This window comes from Coenobita brevimanus, chromosome 97 (assembly GCF_032717465.1).
Source record: "Coenobita brevimanus isolate Jiangsu-jjx chromosome 97, ASM3271746v2, whole genome shotgun sequence".
Taxonomy (NCBI): domain Eukaryota; kingdom Metazoa; phylum Arthropoda; class Malacostraca; order Decapoda; family Coenobitidae; genus Coenobita; species Coenobita brevimanus.
The window spans coordinates 13,508,019-13,535,866 of NC_137050.1; the positions used below are offsets into that span (position 1 = coordinate 13,508,019).

A 27,848-nucleotide genomic window follows, 5' to 3' on the forward strand; every position below is an offset into this window, starting at 1 on the left:
GGACCCCTTTGATCTGGACTTCTGTTAATTCGGACAAAATTTAAAAATAATAAGCTCCAAAAATATGTTGAAAGTAATTCTAAAGTCATTTTCAGTATTGGCGCGGAAAGCGATTGTCATTTGTTTAGTATCGGATCAAGCTAGGTCTCAACATGGGCGCTTTTTAAACACATGCTAGCATTCGTTCCATCAACTAGTTCACCAACCATTTATATTTTTACGCTGTATTTCAAAAGTTAATCCTCCTTACCATGCCCCTTAATGCAAGTGTAGCTTCTGCAATGAATAAAGGTGTTAAAAGGAGGAGTTTGCTTACACAAAAATGGGTCAGAATATTCTGCAGTGTTTAATGATTACTGTAGGTCATTTTTTGTATAAATGTGCTTTACTTGTACATCAAACATTAGCTTCTTGCCCATATGGGCGTTATCAATATGCCACAGATGACAATGTATTTTATGCCTACATAAGTTTTTATTCCAAATATTACAGTTAATTAATTAATTTATTTTTTTGCCTACACGGGCCTTAGTCACTTACTAAAATTTAAAATGTAGGCTAGTTTCTTGTCATGGCCTTACCTTTAAATTATTCAATACAAAACTATCGTACATGATTAGTTTGGTTATTTTAGTATCCTTTCATCTTTTGCAGTTATGTAGGTTTGACATATGCCACAAATGTTAATAATTAACAAACATACCATATGTAGACAGTTTTTGGTATGAACTGGAGATTACCCTGATGGTCCGGACAATCTGCTAATTCGGACAACCCTTCCCCCCATATAGTCCGAATGAGAGAGGTTCTTCTGTATTATATATAGAAAATTCTGTTAATTTTATGAAATAGGAGTCCAGAATTACATTCCACAGCACAGAGAAGCAGAAAAAAAAATACGGAAATGGTTTAATACAGAATGTAAAAAAACAAAAGCAAAGAGAGATTTGTTGTGGAACAGATATAGAAGACACAGTAGTGATAGGGCATATAACAACTATAAACAGGCAAGAAACAGTTATATAAGAATAAGGAGGGAAGCCCAAAGACAGTTTGAAGAGGATGTCAGGAATAAAAGTAGTGATCAAGCTATTTTACAACTACATCCGAAACAAAACCAAAGTAAAAGATAAAATACAATCCATTACGGATGAGGGGATCACCTACACACAAGAGAAGAATATTTGTGAAGCACTGAATAAGAATTTCCAATCAGTTTTTACAGAAGAAAATAATTTTGAGAGGGATGATATGGAACATGCATGCCCACACATATTACCAGATATACAAATATCAGAAAAAGAAATACAGGAGGAGTTAATTAAACTAGACAGAGGAAAAGCAAATGGTCCTAATGAAATTTCATGTTGGACGCTACATGGATGTGCAAAGGAGTTAAGTAAACCATTATCTATATTTCGTTTCTTTTCATTTTTTCTATGAATCTTCAGTAAAATGTACAGTAAATAATTAAATAATAGTTTAATTATTGCCCCTATTCAGAAATTTATTGCTAAATTTTGGTCATTACTTCCAAATCTAATTTTTAACTACAGTAAAAGTCCAATATTTCGGCATCCAATTCCCCGGCAAATCTGACATTTCGGCAGTTTTGAGAAATAGTCCCATTTACGAAAATCTCCGATCGTTCGGCAGATTCTCTGATTTTTTTCGTCAGTCTTGAAATTCTCCATGAGGCTCGCCAGCTAGCTACCCGCCTTTACCCGCCTTAGTGAGTGAGATAGTGAAAGTGATGGAACGAGTCTACCACTGCCATGAAGCTCAGAGGCTAGCTCTTTCTCCTATAGCATAAAGAGAGGACAAACATGTAGTGAGTCTAGCATGGGAAAGAGAATCTGTTTCGCCATTCTTCCGCCATTCTTCCGAGTTGTTGCCGTGCTGCTGCCGACTTCTCTTGATTCTTCTGTGTGCTTTGTGAACTTCGTACCGAAATACCTCTGAAATTACTATTCGAGTGTGCTGTAAGCACCGTAACATCAGACAGGAGCTTTGTAACACCTGAGTGGACCAGCCGTGTGTTGTGAACAGTATAAACATCTTCTGCGTGCTTTGAAAATGGCCTCCACGTGTGGAAAGTTAACTGGTGTTAGCAAGAAGTGTACACATAAGATGTTGACTATTGCTCGGAAAATTGAGATGTTGAAAAAATTAGAGGCTGGCATGAGTAGGAAACAGATTATGGATGAGTTTAACGTAAGCTCCTCTGCTCCCTCCTCTCCATCACCAACAGCAGTCTCTGAACCTCAAGCTCTACTGCCGCAGCAACAGGGAGAAGAGTCCTTAGAGCCTGTTGCAGGACCCTCTACTGCTGGGGACTTCTTCCAGCAGTAGCAGACTCCAATCAACCCCTTCTATTGTACATATGTAAATAAGGAACCTACTATAAGTTTAGGTAAGTGCATGTGAACTTGTAGGCCTACTGTACCATTACATTTATATACAGTATGTTCACTAATTTCTTTATTTTTCATATTCATGTATAGTACTGTATTCATTACAGTATTGTACAGTATCAAACAGTATACAGTACTCTCTCCAAACACATTTGTAATGATATGAGTAATGATGATAGTGTTCACCGAAACTTATAAGGTACTGAGTGGGTAGGGTTTTCGATAATTCGGCAATTTTGATATTTCGGCACTTGCCTGGTCCCATAGATGCCGAAAAATCGGACTTCTACTGTAATGTGAAAAAATGCTGGGACAGTATTTAACCCCTAAAAGACAGGTGTCCACATATGCTGTCCAAGTGTACTAGGGACAAAAATGTGGGTGTCTGCATATGTGATCATGCTATTCCATCCTCCCACACCCACCCCACCACCCCATCCCCCACCCTCCCCATCCCTGCCCCCCCATTCTGACCCTCCCTGCTGCCCCCCCACTGTACTGAACCCCCACCCCCAAAACCCCACAGCCCCCCAAGTCCCTCCACATCCCCCCAGCCCTCCCCACCACCCCCTACCAGCCCTAACTTCCACCCTCCCACCACCCCCACCCTCCCCACACCCCCACTACCCCACCATCCTCTATATCACCTCCCACCATCCCCACCCCCCCTATCCCCCACAATTTACTTCCACCACCCCCAACCCTCAACCCCCTACTTCCCCCATGCATCACCCCCACACCCTAAACCCCCTCCACCCCCATAACCACCCCACCTCTCCAACCCCAACTGCCACCCCCTACCCACCCCACCCCTCTACCAACCACCCAACCCCCCTCCCCATCCCCCACTTCCCAGCCCCCATCCATCGCCCCCACCCGCACCCTACCCCCCACACTCACACCCCACCTCCCCTAGTCATCCAGCCCATCCCTCCCAACACCCCTCCCACTCCCCACAACCACCCCCAACAAACCCCCCACCATATCATACCCTCCCCCCTGGTTATGCCTGTCCTGAGCATGTGTCAGAACATTCTGATGCCCGTCTTTTAGGGGTTAAAAATAGATAAATATAATATTAAACTGCATTGAAATATCACAGTTCCTCTAGCTTTTTTATTTGGATTGTCATTGTAAAGAAGTGTAAAATGAAAACTGTAGCCTACTATACCTTTATATCTTAAAACATTGTTAAGACATACTTAGAGCGAAATAACATCTTCGTCACACAGCAAATAATAGGAAACATAAAGCACATACCATAACTTTTATTACGGTGCACAGGTAACATTTGCCGGTCAGTCTTCTAACATCAGAAACTTCACAAACGGCGTCCCCCAAGGATCTGTTTTCTCCCCTACACTCTTTAACCTATACATGCACGACCTACCCACACCCCACACACCACAGATACACATAGCTTCCTATGCAAATGATATAACACTTACATGTACGCACCAAAACGCAAACACAGCTACACACATCATTCAACTTTACCTCAACACACTACACGAATGGTTCACCACAAACAGGCTCAAAATAGCCCCAGCCAAATCTACAGTGACTCTTCTCACAAACTGGACAGCAGAACACAGTCACATCCCACACCTCACCATAAACAACACTCCCCTACCACACACACACACAAAATCCTTGGTGTAACATACAATACATCAATGTCATTTAAACAACGCATCACAAACATTAAAAATAAAATAACACCAAGACTCAATGCCTTGAGGTCACTTGCCCATACAACATTCGGACACAACAAAGAAACCACCACCACAGTATACAAACAACACATACTTTCAGTGATGAAATATGCAAGCCCTGCCTGGGCTTCTAACCTGACCAAAACACACTTCAACACTCTACAGACCATACAGAACAAGGCCCTAAAAATAATCACAGGCTGCACAGCTACTACACCCACAGACCACCTACATCAAGAAACCAAAGTCCTCAAAGTCAAGGATCACCCAGACATGAGAGGCACCCAGTTTCTTGCCGCAGCCTCCACAAACCCACAACATCCACTACAGTACATGGCAGCACATCCACCCACACCAAGGAACATCAAAACAACACCCAGCAGACGATACCATACACAAATTCTGTCATCTCTCCCCCCTTGCCCACCTCAGACCAGCTTCCAGAAGCATATCCACACTCATATCACTCACCGCTCCATTCAGTCACTTAAAGACAACAAATAGCTGCATGCACGGCCTCATGACATCCACCTTTCTGAATCCTATCTTCCTCGTGAGGACAGGGTCCACCTGGCTAGGCTGAGATGTGGGCACCATCCAGCCCTCTTAAGCCACCAGAGGAGGCTGGATGACTCCGTCTCTGATGCCTGTCCAGGATGCAACACAGCACCCCATACTATTAAGCACATTATGGAAGACTTCATTGCACACAATCACCTACACCAACAACACAACATACACTCTTTGAGAGCTCTGTGGGAAAGCCCGTTATTGGCCATGGCCTTCCTAAGGGGCTCGGGGCTGTTCGGCCAGACTGCCAAGGGAACAACTACTACTACTACTACTACTTTTGTGCTTCCCTAAAAGTACTCACCACTCAAACATTAAACAAACAGTAAACACATAACATTGTAACTTCTAAGTCTAAGCCAAATCTCAGTAATTAATGATATATGAAATGCATAACATGTAAGCATCGGGTCATTGCCCATAAAATGAAATACAGCATTTATACTTGAATGTACCATCTGTAAAGTCTTGGCCAGCAGGCCATTAGTCATAAAATGAAACAACATAGGTGCTTAGAAGTAACATTTTGATCGTTAGTCAACTCAGGTGAAACCAACCTACTGTAAATGCATCATGGAAAAAATACATCTGTTTCAATACCCGAGATTGACTTCAGCACATTAGTAGTCAATGTCTGTTCCATACACCGTGTATATATATATATATATATATATATATATATAAACAAATTTTGGCACCTGGTGATTTAGTGGGTAATTATTGCACTTCAATCAGATTGAGCCAGTGAAGGTTTGTATCCAAGGGGTGGTTGGGGTTGATTGCTCATGTAATGCCACTCAGGGATGAATGAGGCTGGTCACTCTCATCTTAAATGTTGGGACCAACTGCCTAGCCCCGGGCTCCTACACTTCTCATGGGGCAATGTAGGATTGGATGATGGATGGATGGATATATATATATATATATATATATATATATATATCTATATATATATATATATATATATATATATATATATATATATATATATATACACATTATATATATACAGCTGCTCCCCACAGGCCACGAGTTCAGAGTACTCGATCCTCATTGTACACGAGGACCTATTTTCTTATCAAATTATAGTGTAATTTTTAATAGTAACGTGAACTGAACTCATAATAGGTGCAACAGCAGCGAAGAGTGGCTCAAATCTGGGGTTTGCCCTGAAGACGCGACATTGCCACTCCAAGAAACACCAGCCACCAGTGATGGAGAATGGAGACTTGTCGATGAGCCATTTCCTGGGGAGGAACAAGAGGATGATGAGATGTCTGAGATGTCAGAAGTAGACTTAGAAAGGTTAATGAATGAAATGAGTGCATTAGTTAGTGAAAGTGTCGAAAGTGCTGGTGACGAGAGTGGTGAGGAAGGTGGTGTGTCGAGTGGTGCAGGAGTTGCACGCTAGGGTTCCGAGACAATATGCCGTCAAGTCAATTCACCATCACACAATTCCCCATCAAAACATGGACGATTCCCCGTCTGTATACTTATTATTAATTAATCAATACTTTAATAACTATATTTCAGGAGGATCCGTAAAAGTCAGTGTTCAGTAGTGTAGGCTTTGGATATTATTTATTAGTTGCACCTTTAGTCAATATTGACTAAACTCGGAACTAATAAATTATATCCAAAGCCTATGCTATTGAACACAGACTTTGATGGTTATTAACCCGAGGCATCCCATCCCATCGACATATGGGTACGTTGCAACATTTTGTCACAGCTAGACCTGTCGACGTACCATTACGTCGCGCAATTGCATGGTTCATAATTTGCACAATTTTCAAATTTCGCTAGTGATTTTTGGTATGTATGCACGGGACACCTTCCTCTATTCCTCTACAAGATGCCAGGCAGGGACAATGCCTTACCCTGCATGAGCTCCTCCCCCCGCCCCACACACCATTGTCTCGGCAATTCACCTGTTACCAGTGACCTGGCCAATAAAGGCATTCAGGGCCAGAGCGATTCCCCAATCGATGATAATGTGGAGGACAAAGTTTACGTAGCATTAGAGGAAGAAACAGTCAGAAATGATGATCAGATAATGTCGCCAAAAAAGGTCAGGTATGTTGATGTGTTAGTGAGTGAAACAATGCCTATATTGCCTATATTACTGTTTGAAAACCAATATACTCTTGTACTGCATATAAATTTGTACCAAATAAATAAATAAATACCGTTTATGAGTGGTGTGGAATAGTTACCCTCCCATAGAACTCGTTTTCTTTGGGGCCAGCCTGATAGAAAACCCAGTAAGGTAAGGAGTACTGCTATCTGCATCGTGTATTTTAAACCTCAGGTGAGCGATTTCTCTATGAATTTTTTATGTTTCTCACCAAAAGCGGAGGTTTGAGACAAAAAATTTTTTTTCCAAAATTGGTTGGGACTGGGGGGAGTCAGTGGTGGAAAATCAGTTGGGACGTGACGGGTTAAAGTATTGATTAATTAATAGTAAGTATACTGTATTTATAGAATGATGGGGAATTGTCCAGGGTGCGAATTATCCTGACAGGGAATCGTCCATGTTTTGACGGGGAATTGACTTGACGGCAAAATCTCTCCTGCACCACTCGACACACCACCTTCCTCACCACTCTCGTCACCAGCACTTTTGACACTTTCATTAGCTAATGCACTCACTTTGTTCATAAACCCTTCAAAGTCTATTTCTGACACCTCAGACATTGCCTCATCCTCTTGATCCTCCCCAGGAAATGACTCATAGACAAGTCTCCACTCTCCATCATTGGTGGTTTAATTCACTTGTTTCTTCCTTGTTGTAGTCGCCTTTGAATTATTCTAGCATCACCCATAGCTGTCTTCATTAATGACGGCGAATTGTCTTTTTATTGTTGTGATGGCGAATTGATGATGCCGAACTGTCCCAAAACTGAGTGGTGCAGGAGACAATTCACCTGTTGTCCTCTTGGGTTAAGGTGAGCTGCCGTATTCTTGTTGGTTTAGTTAAGCCATATCCTTGTTGACATAGTAAAGCCATAATCTTGTTGGTTTACTTTATCTTAGGTAATATGTCTTAGATTGTTTCCCTGTACAGTACAATACTTAGGTCTGAAAGGAGTCTCAAGGGCTGCCCATGAAGGGGGGTGCCGCCCATATGTAATTTTTCCCAAAAGTTTATGTATTCAGAGTATGCAAATTCCTAGTATGCGACATCCTCTGCCCCCCTTATAGGCACGTACTAGGGGGAGCAACTGTATATATATATGTATATATATATATATATATATATATATATCCATCCATCCATCCATCATCCAATCCTACGTTGCCCCATGAGGAGTGTAGGAGCCCGGGGCTAGGCAAGTTGGTCCTGACATTTAAGATGAGAGTGACCAGCCTCACTCATCCCTGAGTGGCATTACATGAGCAATAAACCCCAACCATCCCTTGGATATAAACCTTCACTGGCTCAATCCGACTGGAGTGCAATAGTTACCCGCTAAACCACCAGGCGCCATAATTTGGTTATGTAGTTACCACCCAGCGTAGTAAATGGTTTCCTGGTGCACAGGACACCATTTGGCTTGTCACTCAGTGTAGAGTTACCCACAGGCTGAAGGAAGTGGAAAGAATGAAGGAAAGAAAGACAGAAGAGAATGGAAGAAAAGAAGGATGGAGAGGAAAGGGTAGACACCCGAGAGCAGCACTACATCGTGTGAGTGGTTGGTGAGCGTCCCCACCTACCACAATTATATATATATATATATATATATATATATAATGTATATACAGTAAAAGTCCTATTATCGGCATCTATGGGACCAGGCTGCTGCCGAGAAATTGGATTCGCCGAATAATGAAAAAAACAACCCTCGCAGTACTTTAAATATATTGGTGAACACTGTCATCACCACTTATGGTATTACAACTGTGTTTGGAGTGAGTTCTGTATACTGTACAATACTGTAATCAATATAGTACTATACCTGAATCTGAAATATATATATAAATTAGTGAACATATACAGTTGTAATGACACAGTAGGCCTACAAGTCAGAAAACACTTCCTGGATAGCCGAAATGATTCGGAATATTACCTGTCAGCTCAGTACATCATTTGTATTGGTGAACATTGTCATCACTACTTATATTATTACAAATATGTTTGGAGTGAGTACTGTATACAGTACTTTTTCCAAACACAAAATAAAATAGTCGGAAAATTACAAAAAAAAAAAGTGGAGGAATATGAATTGGTAAGGTCTTTCTGATGAAAGTTAAATGTACATTTAGGGCTCATTCTATTGTTCGTTTTTTTGTTTACATGTGAAAGGGAGAGTATTGATGCAAACAGTAATGTATCCATTAACCCCTTATTAACATCCGGCATTGAACAACCTTTAACAGTACCGATGTCAATGATGTCGAGTTAGTGTGAGCTATGAAAAACTGAACAATTATGGGATGAGAACGAAGATCACTGGTATGTTTACATGTCTCTATGCTACGATTCCAAGCAGTCAGGAGGTCGCTTTATCTCAGATGTTTTCGCCCATTTGGTAAATGAATCGTAATTTTCTCCATTCTCCTGTGAATCATAGCTAATCATAGCATGGGTTTAGGAAGCTACATGACACAGTGCTAGGTGTGCCAGATGATTATCTTCACATCCTCAAGAAAATGGAAGAAATTTAATCCCCCTTTGAGTACGTAGAGTAAGTTTCTTCCATTCTCCTGAAATCAATTTTATTTTTCTTAAAGATGTGAAGATAGTCGTCTGTTGCACCTAGCAATGTGTTACTTAGCTTCCTAAACCCATGCTATGATTCGCTATGAGTCATGGAAGAATTGATAAAGTTACGATGCATTTACCAAATGGGCGAAAACATCTGAGATAAAGCGACCCCCTGACTGCATGGAATCGTAGCGTAAAGTTGTGTAAACATACCAGTGACCTTCGTTCCCTCCCCATAATTGTTCCTCTTTTTTTTTTTTTTTTTTTTTTTTTTTTTAGCTCACACTAACTTGACATCACTGACATCGGTACTGAAAAGGGTTGTTCAGTGCCGGAGGTTATTAAGGGGGTAATGGGATACATTACTGTTTGCATCAATACTCTTTCACATAAAAACACAAAATCGAACAAAAGAATGAGCGCTAAATGTACATTTAACTTTCATCAGAAAGACCTTAGCAATTCATATTCCCCAAGTTTATTTTACGTATTTTTCCGACTTTAGGTTAGGTTAGGTTTGGTTAAATTATTAGGTACAGTTAAACTCGGTTAGGTTGGGTTTAGTTAAACACTTAGGACAGTCCCATCCACCATTATGCTGAGGAATCAAAATACAAGAGCTGTCACAGCCATACAGCTAAAAACAATGGGGAAACTGATTTAACAAGCAACATTTATTTATGAGTAATACATTACAGTATCAGTGGTTCATGGGCTACGCAATTAGCGGTAAATGTCATTTTCAGGAAGGCGTCTAGAATGAGCGAATTTCAAGAATTAGTGAGGGGGCTTGGAAATTGCAAGATAGTGAGAAAATGACAGAATATAAGAGCATAGTGGAAGAAAGATTGGGAAGGTATGAGCTAGAGCAGATGGAAGGGGTGGAAGACGTATGTAAGATATTCACGGAAGAGATAGGCGCAGCGTGTGAGGCGGTTTGTCGAGTGAGGAGGAGATGCAAGGGTGTGATGAGGTGAAACGAGCTGTGGAACAAAAGAAGGCATATAGTGAATGGTTAGTGAGTAGAGGTAGGGGAGAAGATGAGAGAGAGAAGAGAGAGGTATATGTGAGCAGGAGAAGGGAGGTTAAGAGACTGGTGAAGGAGAGTAAAAAGAAAGTGGATGAAGAGTTTGGGAGGAATCTGAGTGTGAAATGGAGGGAGAGTAAGAAATTGTTTTGGAAGGAGGGAAAGAAAGTAAGGCAGTGTGAAAGGGGAAATAGTAGGGGAGTGAAAGATAGGAATAATAGATTGTTGGTGGAGAAGAGAGAGAAACTGAGGAGATGGAAGGAGCACTTTGAGGATTTGTTGAATGTAGAGAGTGAGAGTATAAGTGGTTGGGGAATGGCTGGGAGAAGAAGAGATGAGAGGTGGGAGGAAAAAATCAGTAGGGCGGAAGTAGTGGAAGCGATGAAGAAGATTAAGTTGGGAAAGGCCCCAGGAATTGATGGAGTGTGTGGTGAAATGCTTAGGTATGGGGGTGAGATTGTTGTGGAGTGGATATGGAAGTTGTGTAGATTGGCTTGGGAAGAGGGAAGGGTTCCAGAGGACTGGAAATCAGGTATAATTGTTCCTTTATACAAAGGAAAAAGGGAGAGAGAAGTATGTGGTAACCATAGGGGTATTTGCCTACTTAGTGTGACTGGTAAAATATATGGTAGAATACTCATTGATAGGGTTAGGCATATGACAGAGGAGCTAGTTGGAGAAGAACAAGGGGGATTTAGGAAGGGAAAAGGGTGTGTAGATCAGATATTTGTTCTAAAATGTTTAGTGGAGAAGTATCTAGAGAAGGGAAAGAAAGTGTATGCTGCCTTCATGGACTTGGAGAAAGCTTATGACAGAATAGATAGGCAAGGTATGTGGAAGGTATTAAGAATATATGGAGTGGAGGGGAAATTGTTGAGTGCTGTGAAGAGTATGTACGAGGGAGCTAGGGCTACGGTGCGAGTGGATGGTGAGCTGAATGAGTTCTTTGATCTCAGTGTGGGACTGAAACAGGGTTGTGTGATGTCTCCATGGCTGTTTAATATATACATGGATGGGGTTGTAAAGGAGGTGCAGGGTTGGGCAGTGGATGTGGGGGTGGCTCTAATGAATGAGGGTGGGATTTGGAAGCTTCCGGTGTTGCTGTTTGCTGATGATACAGTACTGTTGAGTGAAGGTGAATGGGAGTTGCAAGGTTTGGTGAATGAATTTGGGACAGTGTGTAGGAAAAGGAATCTGAAAGTTAATGTAAACAAAAGTAAAGTTATGGTGTTTGAGAGGAATGAAGTCACAGAATGCGCAGTGAGGTTGGATGGTAAGGATATGGAGAATGTGAGTGCATTCAAGTACATGGGTAGTGTGATGAGTAAGGATGGAACTTTGGGGGATGAAGTGCGTGAAAGGGTACAGCAGGGAAGGAAGGTTGTTGGTACACTGAAAGCAGTGATGAGAAATAGGGAGGTGAGTATGGAAGTTAAGAAGTCACTGCATGATGGTATTGTGATCCCTACCCTGACGTATGGAAGCGAGGCATTGACCTTGCAAGAGGGGAACAAGTCAAGAGCGAGAGCAGTGGAAATGAGTTACTTGAGAGGAGCATGTGGAGTGACGTGGAGGGACAGGTTGACGAATGAAGAAGTGAAGGAATGCTGTGGGGTGGATGTGGATGTGGTTGAGAAGATGAGGAGAAATACACTGAGGTGGTTTGGACATGTGAAGAGACTGGAGAATGAAAGACTGACTAAGAGGGTGTATGTAGGTGAGGTGGAGGGAGGGAGAGGGAGAGGCAGACCAAGGATGAGGTGGAGGGATGGAGTTGAGAGATATATGAGGGAGGGGGGGGGTGAGTTGGGGGAAGGGTAGTCAAATGGTGGGTGACAGAGCGACTTGGAGGCATTTTGTCTGTGGCCACCCTTTGCGGGATTAGGGCGTTGGGCTATAGATAGATATATAGCTTGGAACGTAACCCTCGCTAATTTGGGGGGATGGTTACTCTGCTGTATGATACTGTGCAATATTGTAATTAATACAGTACTATACCTGATTATAGTGAACATATAGAAGTGTAATGAAACATTAGGCCTACAAGTCACAGATAACATTTCCTTGACTGCAGAGATGATACCAGACATCTGCCGAACAATCAAAGATTTTCGTAAATGGGACTATTTCTCAAAACTGCCAAAATGTCGGATCTACTGAATAATCATCTGCCGAATAATAGGACTTTTACTGTATATATATATATATATATATATACAGGTTATCCCTTAATTCACGCGAACTTTTTTCACACGATTTCGGTTATCCACGAATTTTTCGTACAATAATTAAAACAAAATTGTAGTATTCAAATAAGTAATTTCAATATACAAGAGAAATAAATAAAATATAAAAAATGCCTACCTGCTACCCGTGTGCACACATATATGTATGTGTGTGTGTGTATGTGTGTGCGGGAGCCTGGGAGATCGGTCTACCACGCACCACACAGTCAGTTTGAATCCGACGGTCGAACCATGCATGACTTGCAAATCGTTATTTGTGGCTTATTTTTCTGCCTTCCAGTAATTGCTTGCCTTGTCTGTCAACGTGGGGCATAAGCGTAGTGCTAGTGATGCATGTGGTAACACACCAAAACTGACTTGTAAAGTGATGTTGCTGACAGAGAAAGTTAAAGTGTTGGACAAACTTCAGGGAGGAATGTCGGCGACAATTCTCCGTCAGGACGATTCCCCGTCATTTATTTACATACCAGTTTATTTAGCAAGTACAGTATACTAGTTTTTTACTTATATGAGTTATAAAATCCCCCTGAAAATTAGTTATTAAAGTATTAATTAATCAATAATAAGTATATTAATAGAATGACAGGGAATTGTCCATGTGTTGACGGTGAATTGTCTCAGAACCGTATGTTTGGGGTGAGTCAACTGTTCATACAATAAAGGAGGAGAACGTAGCATACGGAAGACAGTGAGGGCTAGTGCACCTGACTGCTAAAGTGTCTCCACCTACGCCTGTGAATTGTCTTGTAACCGCATGTTTGGGGTGAATGAGTCAACTGTTCATACAATAAAAAAGGCAGAATGTAGCATATGGGAGGCAGTGAGGGCTAGTGCACCAGACTGCTGAAGTGTCTCCACCTACGCCTGTGCTTGTCAGGTTTCAGTTTTAAATTTGTTACATTTTTGTTGTTTTTAATACTTAATGCTAGTTTATAAGGTGTATGTAGTGCAAAAACAGTATTATTCAGATATAATATACGTATAGACATGCGTAATTATGTGCACACAAGGGCAGAACATATACGCAAATTTACCACATAGGCCAAGGGTCTGGGAACCTAACCCTCGCGTGAATTAAGGGCTTACCTGTATATAAATATATCTATATATATAGAAATATATATATATATATATATATATATATATACACATATATGTATATATATATACAGTATATATATATATATATATATATATATATATATTTATATATATTTATATATGATCATGGTTTGGCTGGGAAAGCATCGTGAATTAGAAAACCGTGACTAAGAAATTCGCGATAAACATTTATATACAGTGTATATATATATATATATATATATATACAGTATACGTATATATATATATATATATATATATATATATATATATATATATATATATATATATATATACAGTAGACCCTTGTTATCTGTGGAATTTGCATCCGCAGATTTAAGTTTCTGCAGATCGAACTTATTTTAATAGTGTACTATACACTGTAACTTAATTTGAAATTGGCGCACAACTCACACTTCTTTTGTAGCTACAGTTAGCATACCCGCACCCACGGACATTCCTGCCACTCCGCCAGTCTTGTAAACACCAATCAGTTCGTTACTTATGTCGTCGTCGCCCTTGTCGTGTGTACAACTCTACTGTAACTCACTGTGTAAGTGAAAAATGGCTCCCAAGAAACAAGTAAAGGATAAAAGCAATCCTTCTAAGCCAAAGAGAGAGCATAAGGTGTTATCTGGCATCCTGTCAGAAGGGTCAGACTAGATTCACAGCTTACCTACACTGCCACCATGCATCTCATTGCCTCGCCACATTGGCACTGTAGGAACTGCACTGCAATCATCATCGTCATCATACAGCAATCATCGTCATCTATACAGCAATCATCATTGTCATACAGCAATCGTCATCATCGTACAAAGGTTATGAAGAGAACACACAGTCTTTTGGTGAGTGTTAATATGTATTTGTAATATTTTAAAGTATGTTTTTATTTTTTCAGGGATGTGCTTAGCTTGTGTGGAAATAATGTGCCATTTTGTGATGACTTAAGTATCCGTGAAATTTGCCTTCAGCAGGGGTCTCTGGAACCTAACCACCGCGGATAACTAGGGTCTACTGTATCTGTCTATCTATCTATCTATCAATAGATAGATTGATAGATAGATACACTGTATATATATATATATATATATATATATATATATATATGTATATCTGTATATATAATTATTCCCTTGTACAAAGGAAAAGGGGAAAAAGAAGTGTGTGGTAATCATAGGGGCATTAGCCTTCTTAGTATAATAGGAAAAGTGTATGGTAGGATACTTATTGACAGAGGTAGGGAAATAAGACAGGAATTAGTTGGAGAAGAACAGGGAGGCTTTAGGAAGGGAAGAGGTTGTGTAGATCAGATATTCATTCTTAGATCTGTAGTGGAAAAGTTTCTAGAGAAGGGAAAGAAGTTGTATGCGGCTTTCATGGATTTGGAAAAAGCATATGACAGGGTGGATAGACAAGGATTGTGGAAAGTATTAAGAATATATGGAGTAGATGGGAAGTTGTTGAATCCTGTGAAGAGTATGTATGATGGTGCTAAGGCTGCAGTGCGTGTGGATGGTGAACTAAGTGAATTTTTCTCTTTGAAGGTTGGGTTGAAACAGGGATGTGTCATGTCTCCATGGTTGTTCAATCTGTACATGGATGGGGTAATAAAAGAGGTACAAGGTAGGGTAGTGGATGTTGGAGTGGCCCTGGTGAGAGAGGATAGTGTTTGGAAACTCCCTGTACTGTTGTTTGCAGATGATACTGTGTTGTTGAGTGAAGACGAAGGGGAGCTGCAAGGCTTGGTGGATGAGTTTGGGAGAGTGTGTAAGAAATGGAATCTAAAGGTGAATGTAGGGAAGAGTAAAGTGATGGTCTTTGAGAGAGGTGAAATCAGTGAATGTACAGCGAGGTTGGATGGTGAGGAATTGGAAAATGTGAGTACGTTTAAGTACTTGGGTAGTGTGATGAGTAAGGATGGAGGTTTGGAGGGTGAAGTGCTTGAAAGGGTACAGCAAGGAAAGAAGGTTGCTGGTTCTTTGAAAGCAGTGATAAGAAACAGGGAAGTGAGAATGCAATTTAAAAAGTTACTACATGACAGTATTGTGATACCAACTCTAACATATGGAAGTGAAGCTTGGACGTTGTTGGAAGGATACAAGTCATGAGTGAGAGCAGTGGAAATGAGTTATTTAAAAGGAGCCTGTGGAGTCACATGGAGAGACAGGCTGACGAATGAGGATATAAAGGAGCGTTGTGGTGTGGATGTGGATGTGATAGGAAGCGTTATGAGGAACACACTGAGGTGGTTTGGCCATGTGGAGAGGATGGAGGGTGAAAGACTGATGAAGAGAGTGTATGTAAGTGAGGTGGAGGGGGGAAGAGGGAGGGGGAGGCCGAGGATGAGATGGAGGGATGGGGTGGAGAGGTATATGAGAGAGGGGGGTGTGAGTTGGGAGCAGGGCAGTGAAATGGCGTGGGACAGGTCGACGTGGAGGCGATTTGTTTGTGGCCACCCCAAACGGGATTGAGGGGTCTGGCAATAGATAGATAGGTAGAAACACAAGTTAAGAGGTGACCTTAATGAAGTTTTCAAAATCATGTAGGGATATGACAACTTACATGTGAATAAATATTTTGAAATGGACCAGTCAAGTCAGACCAGGAGTAATGGCTGCAAAATTATGGGAAAGCATTTCCAACCACATGAAGCAAAATACTTCTTCTTCAACAGAGTCGTAAATATCTGGAACAGATTACTCTCACATAGCATGAACAGTATATCAGTTAAGGTATTTGAAAACAAAATAGACAAGAACTCGCACAAAAATCCTCAGCTGACTTTGTTTCAGTCTGAATAATGTACATTTACCAGGTACAGTATGTGTAAGTTCATTCCCCTCCCGTCTACTAGACACCCTGTAAACTAAACATACCCATACATAGCTTCGCTGCACATCATTTTTAATTTATCAGTTTGTTAAATGCAAATAAAGTTGTATAAGCACAGATTAGGATTTGCATAGATAGCCCTGAGTTGACAGTCACTACTCTTACTTTCAACCTGTGATGGGCTGTGAATCATTGAGAGTCTCTGTTAGTTAAGTGACCATCATTGGGAATTTTTTAAATATACCAGGGATCACTGCTTCAGGAGGTAACTTGTGTACTTGTCCTGCATAGGAAAGTTCCTTGTCTCAGTGGAGTGAATGGAGCTGAGACCTGATTGGTTGCTGCCTACCTTAAATGCACCAGGCAAGGCTGTCCCCTGAATATCCACACTGTGTCTTCTGATGCCCTGCGTACCCATACATAATGTCATGCCTTAGTTATTTATTTATTGATTATTCATTTTACTTTATTACTTGATCTTTCAGGTTATTCAAACTGGTAGCTTATTGATAAAATACTATAGAATGTAATTTTCCTTTTCAGTCTTTCATGTGAAATTTCCATGTCAGTTTTTCCATGCTACATGGTGGTCCTTCTCACATTTTCCTGCCAGTTTTAATTGGAGGGTTTGGAGGCATGGGAAGCCTTCTTGCTTTACTATCTTTATCCTTCAGCATGTAGAATTAGATCTCATAGTCATAGTCATCTCTATAGCAGGCAGTCTTGAAAGGACCATAAGGTCTGTTGCTGTTTGCTTTCCTTTATATTCCTTTGTATTCATCCTCCTTCTCCTCCTCCTCAGCACGTTCTTTAAATGATTAGACATCAGTGACCTTGGGGAGATGTCATTGTACCTTATGTGGCATTTTAATTGCAGATGAAAAGTAGTGCACCTTTTTAGCTCTGAGCCTGGGATGATTCCCTCTGTAATCACTTTAAAACACATGGTTGGAATTGCAAAATGATGGTGAACCCTCTTCCAAATTATTCCCCTAAGTTTCTTTTTTTTTTTTTTTTTTTTGTTGAGAGAGAGAGGAACATTATGATTTTGTACTTGAGGAAAAGTTTTATGACTGCTTCTTAAGATCTGAACTGTATTGTTCTGACCCTAAATTTGGCACTTGTTTAGACAATTTTTCATTTTAATGGTGGTTAGTATAGTTTACTATGCAGTATTCGAGTAGTGTTGGTACTCTTCGTAAAGTTAATCAGGTGGTAAATTGTAATTTGGAAATAACTGGTAGTTTAATTAGTGCAGAAGATTGTAGTTTCATCATTTTTTTCCTTTAATGAAATTTCTCCCTCCCCAGGTCAAACAATGTATCAAGCACTTTCCACATCACAGTGAACCCAGTGGATGATGCAATCCCTCATCTCACAGCTGCACACATCAGGGCTCAGAAAGGTGGCAGGAAAGTGATAACACAGTTTGAGCTGGAAGCCACTGATGCTGATACTAAAGATGAACTACTAGTTTTCACTGTTATGCAGCCACCCATCCATGGAAAACTTGAATTGGCAAATGGAAATAGCTTTGTGGAAGCTGAGGTGAGGTGTGCCTCAGGTCAGACACCCAGACTGTATCCTTTAGCTCATTCATATTTGTATTATACAGAGCCTTACCTGAAATATGAATTAACTTTATGTGTTTGTTTGAGATAAGATAGGTGTAGAGAAGGATAATATTGCAGAATGATATTGTGGTTGGTGGGGCAACCACATCCACTCACTTGATGTAGTGCTGCCTTGAAGTGGCTCTGTACTGAACGACAAGCCAAATGGTTTGCTGTAAATTAGAAAACCATTTTACTATGTTAGATGGTAACCATATAACCAAATGATGCCGGGTGGTTCAATGGATTCAGGAGCTCCAGCTGGACTGTTTGTAAGAGACTGTATCCAAGGGGAGTTGGAGTTTATTGCTTACATAATGCCACTCATAGGCATGTGAGGCTGGTCGCCCTCGCCTTCAGTGTTGGGACAAAGTAGCCTAGCTCCAGGTTCATATACTGAAAATAATTGGATGATGGATGGATGGATGGTTCTTATGTAGTTACCACAACTAGTATTGGACCACTGGAAGCACACAGCTGGCACTGTTGTTCTCTGTCTTAATATTATTGAATATTATTACCTGGGAAATGCATAGTCAGCTATTTATTAACCCATTAACTATTATGAATGTAATAGCTAATATATCCCACATAAGGAATAATTATTGTGAATACAATAATGCCTTAAGGTCTCACTAAGTATTCATTGTCTGTGTTAGTGGAAAGTCTGGCTAGAGACATAGGAAAGACTGACTGGTGACCATATGCCGAGTATCACTAATTCTTTAAGACCAGGTATATGGGAAACATTTTCTCATTTGACTGTCCCCACTTCTCATTCACCCAGTGACTTCTATTTCTTTTAACCCCCCTCCCCCCAAGTCCTCTCCATCAGCTGCATTTATTAAAGCAGTTATTCCCTTCAGTCCCAACTCAGTGCTCTCTCTCTTGCACTCTCTTGCATCCTTTTCTCATTCTAAAGTCCCACTCCCCCTCCTTCCTGACCTCTTTAACAACAGTAATGTCTTCTTAGCAAAGTGTAGGAGGAAACATCTATTTGTGCTTCTCCATCCTCAACCATATGAATTGAGAAAATCGCTCCCATCACACCCTCTCCTCTTTTCCCCATCACTTGAAACTATTCCTTTGGCTGTTACCCTCACCCTCATGCATTGACATTTCTCCCATTCTGCCCCAACATGACCCATAGCCTTAAGTTTTCCATACCTCTCTAAACTCTTTTGTCCTCCATCCCTTCACTTGCTTGTTCCTCCCAGACAACTAAGTATTGATTCAGTTTGTTCACTACATACATTGTTTGTATAACTTAGCTTCTTATCCTACTATGGGTATTGAGCACGATATGTAATAAAAAATACCATTCATTGTATATGAAAAAGCCACTTTTTCATGGAGATGTTTCAGGTGCATCCCAGCAATATTTACTGAACACCTCACTGAAAGAAATACTGTACTTGCCATCTTCAAAATCCTCACCGCACTCAGTTGTTGATTACAAGATGTTTTTTATGCATAAGATAAGGGTTGCATCCCATTTGTAGCAGTGTTCAGCTGAATATATCTGTCTCAGAGGTGAATGTAAAGCATTTCTATGTAGAAAGAATACATGAAAATATGTGCTGAGGGTTTTGCATGTGAGATGGTGCTAGGATTTTGAAGGCTTGAATGACTCTGTAGCCCACTCTACTGGGCATGTTGTTCAATTTCTCCACTTCAGTGCTTGCTCTCTCTGTTTATATGATCCTCCCTCATCCCTTGACCTTGGTAGGCATTAGAGGTGAAGTGATGATGATGGTTTGATAAGAAAAAAAATTGAATTTTAAACTTTCAGCTCCATTAAATCATCCACAAAATGGAGATGGTGCTAAAAGCTAGTTTATCTGGTAAAAGGTTAATTACCAGAATAATTGAATTACCCTTGTCCCATAGAGGAGCATAAACAATCAAGATTTATGTAAAAATGTATTTAGCTGCTCATTTATTATCTAGTTTTGTGTATGAATTTTGCATATCTGCTTTAAATTTGCTAGTATTGTTTTCATTAATAGTGGAAATAATTGTTCTTGGCTGTAGTGCATAAGTTGTTCATAGCTGTAGAAATTGCTGGAAGAGGCAGTAGCTTTTGACTGGAGAGTAATAGCTTCCTCCACGTTGTAGCCTAGGATGTTTCTAACATTATGAAAACTGAGCAATTGTATTTCTTGTCTCCAACCAGATGTTCACCATGCAAGATGTCTACGATGGTTCTGTTTCATACCTGCATGATGGTTCAGATACTACACATGACACCTTCAGTGTTGTGGTGTCTGACTCCACCAACACAGGATTTCTCTACCAAATTGAAGGGGCAGCCATTGCAGAACCAAGTGCAGTTAATCTGAATCTGAAAAAATTAACAGACTCAGAAGTAAATCCTACTACTTCAGTAACTATCACAGCAGATCCAGCCAAGGTGGTGGTGGAGATTCGTAGTGTGGCAAGTGGAGCACCTGTACTCATGGTTAACAAAGGACTCAGTTTTTTACAACAGCAAGAGGGCAAGGTACACAGGCTTTCAAGTTTCATTTACTGAACTCCTTGTAAGCACTTGAAGTTTTGAAGCACAGCTTCATTTGTATGTGGTAGTTGATATTTGATAGTTTATGAAAAAGTTTACTGTACTGTATTACTGTTATGTACAAATGTTCCCTTGTTTACTCAAATCTAATTTTGGAAATTCGACATTTTACACTGAGGGATGCTTTTATGTGGTGACACCAGTAAAACAAGGTGGCTTCAATGCCTGATTTTACAAACAACTCTCACCTCCCATATCTCTTGAAAGGAGGATGGTGGGGTGCAGGGGAGGGCCAGTTTCATCCTGCAGTCCACATTTCATATGAACCTGGGGCTGCAACAGTGATAATTATTATGGCATTATGTACAGGATTTTTAACCCTTAACTACAGTATCATTTATGATATTGTTTATAAAGGCCCCAGCATGGTTGCATACATCAGCCTTGGTCACTTGGTGGTGGCTGTCCATGCTGCTTGATGTCTGGTAACCTTCCTATTCAGTCCTTATCCCTGAGGTCACATTCTGTGACCTCATCTCTTTTTTTTTTTTTTTTTCTTTTTTTTTTTTTTTTTTTTTCTTTTTTTTTTTCAATCTGCCTCCTGCAACCCTACCCCTGACATTCACATTTCTCTCATTCCACTCTTAATTGTCATCCTCCATCCACTCCACATGCCCAGTCCACCTCAGTCTACCACTCATCACAACACCAATGTAGTCCAGTCCCATCGTTTCTCTCAACATGTCCATTGTAAGCCTGTCCCCCCCCAGGCCTCACATTCAAGACACACCACACATCCATGTAATCATTGTTGTTTCTATACATTTGAGTCGATGAATATCATCTTGATTTACTGCCCAGGTCTCACTACCATACAGCATTACACTTCTAACACATGACGCTTACAAAGATTATTTAGCATGGAGGGAGAGCCCTCCCAGTGTCAGGAGAGGCAACAGTTCCCTGAACTTCCTCCAACCACTTCTTACCATAGCCACAGAACTAGCTTCGGCCTCACCTCCAGCATATAACATGTCCCCCAAAGAACAAGACTCTTCTACACACCCAGGGACTCACCAGCAAGATCAATCTTTTCATGCCTGGCAGTCTCTACATGCTGGCCTTGACACACAGCACACACAAAATCAGCATTATTTTGCAATCTACCTCTAATGACACTACCTCTCATACGCACCCACCTATCATAACTATTTCACAAAATGGAATTACTTCTCACACCTTTATAACAACCACACATGGCCACTGTCCCTCTACTTTGACAGTACCACCACCAGCCCTAGATATCATCACTTGTTTTATCCCCATTTACTCTCAGACTCTTATGCTTCATTCAGTCTCTCCATTTCATAAATCTTTCTTGTCCTCCCTTTCATTCTTTGCAGTCAACACCATCTCATCAGTATACAACATGGGAGTCCATTTCTAAAGTCAAGTGAGACAACTTCAAGTACCATGTCAAAAAGTGAGCTCAAGACACCCCTGATTTGCACCAACATTCATGGAAAACTCATCACTCAGATCTCCATTCCCTCATACCTGGGTGCGAGTATCCACATACATAGCTGTAACCACTCTAACCAGCCAATCCTCAATCCCAAAATTCTCATTGGCCCACTTCACAAACTCCCCAGGGACTGTGTCAAATACCTTCTCTGAATCAACAGAAACATAGTACAACTCCCTTTTCTTTCCCATATATTTCTCTTAACCCCTTAACCGCGGGTGTCATTCCAGAATGTCATTGCAAAAACCGGACCAAACCGCGGGTGTCATTGTGGAATGTTCGTGAATATTTTGAATACTGTTCATTTTTTCCACGCGCCAATTGTTTCAAGGGAGAGTAGCTATTAAGTTCTTTCACTCCAGCCGACCCCCACCTCCCTCCTCCCATCCCCTGCCCCCCCCCTCACCCAAACACGCATCAATCTCTGTCCAGCTTTGTGCATGACAATGGCGCTGATGCAGCAGTGAAGTGCGGGCAATTACAGTGCCATTTACCTACCTCAGTGAACACAGAGTGGGTGTTTATTGTACGTGCAGTGTTCATATATGTTTATAATATTATTATCAGAGTGTGGTTGGCATTTGGCACTGGTGTGTGGGGCGAAAAATAGCGATTTTAGAATGCTCACTTCTAACGGCACTGCCCGTCCAGTGAAAGTCCACGAAGTCATGAAACCTACATCACTGCAAAGCTGAAGGTTAGTACTTTCTAATGGTACCTTATTTTTTGCTCTAGCTTTATTCTATGCAGAGTTATAAAGGTTTACATTCTGGCTGGAACCCCTGCAGGGGGGCAAGTCGGGTCAAAACAATGCCTGTGGTTAAAGGGTTAAAGCAGTCACAATATTGAATGTGGCATCTTTCGTCCCTTTGCCTGGCATAAACCCAAACTGCATCTCATCAGTTTTCACTAATTCCCTAATCATACCTACTAGGACTCTCTGCATTACCTTCATTATCTGTCCAAAAGTTTTATGCCTCTATAATTTCCTCTTATGAAGTCATCACTCTTCTCCTTGTTCACCTTTACAATCACACTCCTCAGTCAGTCATCTGGGACAACACCCACATTCATGGCCTTCGTTATTTCGCAGTCAACCCAGACACACCTGGTGGTTTCCTCAGCTGGATCTTGCCTATTGCCCTGCTCGCAGTAGCAACATCAGTCGAAAGCCATGGGTCAAACACTGGATCCACTGACTCCAAACTTTCCCTGTTCCAGTCAAATTCCTCATTCAGCAACTGGTTATAATGCTCTCTCAAGGCATCTTAAATATCCTCACTGTCTGTCACAACCTGTCCTTCATCATTCTTCACACACACTGCTCACTTGTGATATTGTTTTCTCTCTTCATCTGCAACCAGCTATAAATATCCTCACAGTCTGCCACTACCTTTCCTTCATCATTCTTCACATACACATTGCTCACCTATGATATCATAGTTTTCTCTCTTCATCTGATTTGCCGCTTGAGTATCATATTCTTCCTTTCAGTGCTACTAAGGTTAATCTTTAAAAGTCTCCAAGACTCAGATTTTGCCCTGTATACCTCCTTTCTAGTCCTGTGCTTGGCAGCCAAGTATTCTTCTGTGTTACCACCCTTTTTTCATTCCTGAAAAAGTTTTCTTTTCTCCTTAGGTACAACTTCTACACCTTCATCCCACCACCATGTTACCTTATGTCTTGGTGGGTCCCTTTTCCATCCACACACTGAATTAGTAACTCTCAGGAGATTGTTTTTGAGAGCTCTTTACCGTTTGTGAACACTTCTGTCAACAGCTCTCTGTTCAGTCACAACTCTAGTCATCTTGCTATAAAAAGCATCCTGCGCTGCTTGAGTTTTCAAATTTCATATTTTCCTCCTAGGGGCATAGGTCCTTCTTCACCAGCCACTTGGAGGGAACAATCTTGCAGTCTTCTGGCCTTTGGTTCCTTCTTCATTGCTTTAAAAAAAGAACATGTCACATATCAGTAATTTGTGTTGCAGCACACACTCTTTGTTCCCTGTAACTTCAACATCCTTCGCCAATCTCCTGTCTGCCCTCCTGGCCAGGCAATAGTCAATCTGGCCACTAGTTCTCCTAGACTCATATGTAATCAGTCTGCTCTCTCTTTTCCTAAAATGTTTGTTGCACACATTCATGTTCATTCCCTCCCCAAATTCTAGTATCCTTTCCCTTCCACATTCCTCTTACCATATGCACATCCCCCATGTACCCATTTATATCCTAGAGCTGCTTCACTCACATGACCATTTAGATCCCCTCCCAAAACTACAGTCTCAGTGTGTATGGTTTACTTATTATTATGGCAGTGTATAGCATGTCTGTTTTGGTTGTTACATTATACAGACAGCTTACTTATAACATGAATAATTGGTTCATGTAAGGAACAGAATCTTGGAAATCTGTGTTATGGGAGATACAGAATACTGTATATGAGAAAAATGGGTTATGATTGACATCCTTCCCAGTCACCTCTAATGATCCCCAAGCCTGCCCTAACCATATCGTACTGGCATTAAATGTACCAAACTGTGAATCGTCATCATCATCACCATCATCCAATCCTATGTTGCCCCATGAGGAGTGTAGGAGCTAGCTGAGGCAAGGAAGAACTTTGTCCTGTAACTAGCACCACCCAAACCATCATCATCACCCAGACCATCGCATAGACCACACATTTACCCACAACATTGCCCAGCACCATTGCTTAGACCATTGGTCCCCAACCTGTAGTCTGCGGGCACCATGGTGCCCCCGGAGCCTTATTATGGAGCCTGCGGGGTGCCTTAGAAACTTATGAATATTTTGGTAATTTTTCTCAGAGTTAAATATATCTATATATATCTATATATATCTATATCTATATATATATATATATATATATATATATATATATATATATATATATATATATATATATATGTAAGTATGTAAATATCACATGTATATGTGTATGTGAATTTGATTTTTCATTCTGGTGCCTTCCACTGTATTAACATTGGTTAATATGTCCCCAAGCCTACAAAATGTTGGGGACCACTGGCCTAGACCATCACTCCACATCACCCACACCTTCACCCCACACCATCATCCACACCTTGACTGCACACCATCACCCACACCTTGACCCACACAGCAGCATCACCTAGACACTCAACCCACACTGTCACCCATACCTTCGCCCCACACCATCACCCATACCTTCACCCAGCACCATCACCCATACCTTCACCCAGCACCACTCACACGTTTACCCCACACCATCATCCATACCTTCACCCAGCACCACCACTCACACCTTCACCCCACACCATCACCCATACCATCACCCCACACCATCACCCATACCTTCACCCAGCACCATCATTCACACCTTCACCCACACAGCAGCATCACCTAGACCATCATCCCACACAATCACCCGTACCTTCACCCTACACCATCGCCCATACCATCACCCCACACTATCACCCATACCTTCATCCCACACCATCACCCATACCTTCACCCCACACCATAACTCATACCTTTACCCCACACCATCACCCATACCGTCACCCTGCACCATCACCCATACCTTCATCGCACACCATTACCCACACCTTCACTGCACACCATCACCCACACCTTGACCCACACAGTAGAATCACCTAGACTATCACCCCACACTGTCACCCATACCTTCACCCCACATCATCACCCATACCTTCACCCCACACCATCACTCACACATTCACCCCACACCATCACCCATACCTTCACCCCACACCATCACCCATACCTTCACCCAGCACCATCACTCACCTTCACCTCACACCATCACCCAAGTCTTCACCCCACACTATCACCCATACATTCACCCCACACCATCACCCATACCTTCATCCCACACCATAACTTGTACCTTCACCCCACACTATCACCCATACCTTCACCCCACACCATCACCCATACCTTCACCCCCACACCATCACCCATACCTTCACCCCACACCTTCATCATACCTTCACCCCACACAGTAACTCATACCTTCACCCCACAACATCACCCATACCATCACCCCACACCATCACCCATACCTTCACACCACACCATCACCTATACATTCACCCCACCCTATCACCCCACATCAATGCCACACCATCATCAATACCTTCATCACACCTTAATACCACACTATAACCTATAGCTTCACCCTATGCCATAACCCATACCTTCACCCCACACCATAGCCCTTACCTTCACCCCACACTATCACCCCACATCTTTACCCACACCTTCACCCAGACCACAGCGTCACGTAGACCAGTGGTTCTCAACATGGGCCATATGGCCCGCCAGGGACGCATACCATATTTCTAGGGAACCACATAGACAAAATGGAACATCAGAGGAGCCACAGTAAGTTTCTGAAGGGGCAACCCAAACTTAGCTACCAGGACTTAGATTTTCTAAACTTCCATAGCAAAGATGCAGACAGAATTCTTCTGTATCTCAACCAGATACGGAAACCTTTGCTACAGTGGGATTTACTAAACACTCTTTTTTTGCGGCAATTATAGCCCATGGAGGGTCAGAGGCCTGAATATATTCATTTGTATCTCTAAAAAGAGTAATATTTCATAGTACATGTTTAAAACTGTGCTTTATAAGCAATGTACTTGCTTAAAATATTTTTATATTTAACCGCTAATACTGTTTGAAGTTTTAAGAAGGAATGTATGAGTAGATGTTGTGACACCTGCAGATAATTCACAGGAGTTTGATTGCTTTCCTTGATGATCACTTGTGCTTTGAATTTGTGTTCAGAGATGCTCTGCATATGTTTGAAAGGAATGATAAACACTTTTTGAGGCGATAACTATTTGAGCAAAACTGAATTAGAGTGATCGGTGGAGGTTCCCATTGTCCACCCACTCAGTGTATGAGGCACTATCTAAAATTTTCTGGACTGGGATTGCGACTCTAAACAGTTTGTAGTAGTGCAATGCTCCTCTATTTGGCAGTACTAACATGCATTGTGAGTCAGTGAGCCACGCGGCATGGAGCTAGGTGGACATAGGGATTAGTGACGTTCTTTTGTTTGCTGTCGTGCACTTGTCATCTGGTGATTTTCGAGATGGATATAAAAAAAGAACACCGAATTTGCGTCAGATTTTGTGTGAATCTCACGAAAAATGCAACAGAGACCCTGGCAATGATTCAGCAAGTGTTTGGTGAGCAGTCTTTTGGTTGGATGGCCTCACCAAGACCCAAAAAGGCCAGACAGGTGAAAAGCAGTGTCAAGAGCCTGCTGATCGTTTTCTTTGACATCAAGGGGATTATGCACAAAGAATTTGTCCCAGCTGGCCAAACTGTTAGTTCCAGCATCTACTGTGATTTGTGGTGACATTGTGAAGATGTGAGAAGGTGACGCCTCGACCTTTGGCGAGACAACAACTGGCCGTGTCACCATGACAACGCCCCAGCGCATAGTGTGCTGAACACCCAACAGTTTTTTTTTTTGCCAAGAACAACGTGGCTATTGTCCCCCACCCCTATCATTTGCCAGATGTAGCCCCCTGTGACTTT

General features: G+C 41.4%; 1 protein-coding gene across 1 annotated transcript in view; it reads left to right on the plus strand.

Moving 5' to 3' along the window:
• LOC145413828 (extracellular matrix organizing protein FRAS1-like) overlaps window positions 1–27,848 on the plus strand; it is a 596,816-nt gene that overhangs the window by 394,223 nt on the left and 174,745 nt on the right. Inside the window, exons 35-37 of the mRNA XM_080283490.1 lie at window positions 17,927–18,164; window positions 20,406–20,556; window positions 20,632–20,732. Of these exons, the coding sequence (XP_080139616.1) occupies window positions 17,927–18,164; window positions 20,406–20,556; window positions 20,632–20,732 (490 nt within the window). The remainder of the gene's footprint in view (window positions 1–17,926; window positions 18,165–20,405; window positions 20,557–20,631; window positions 20,733–27,848) is intronic.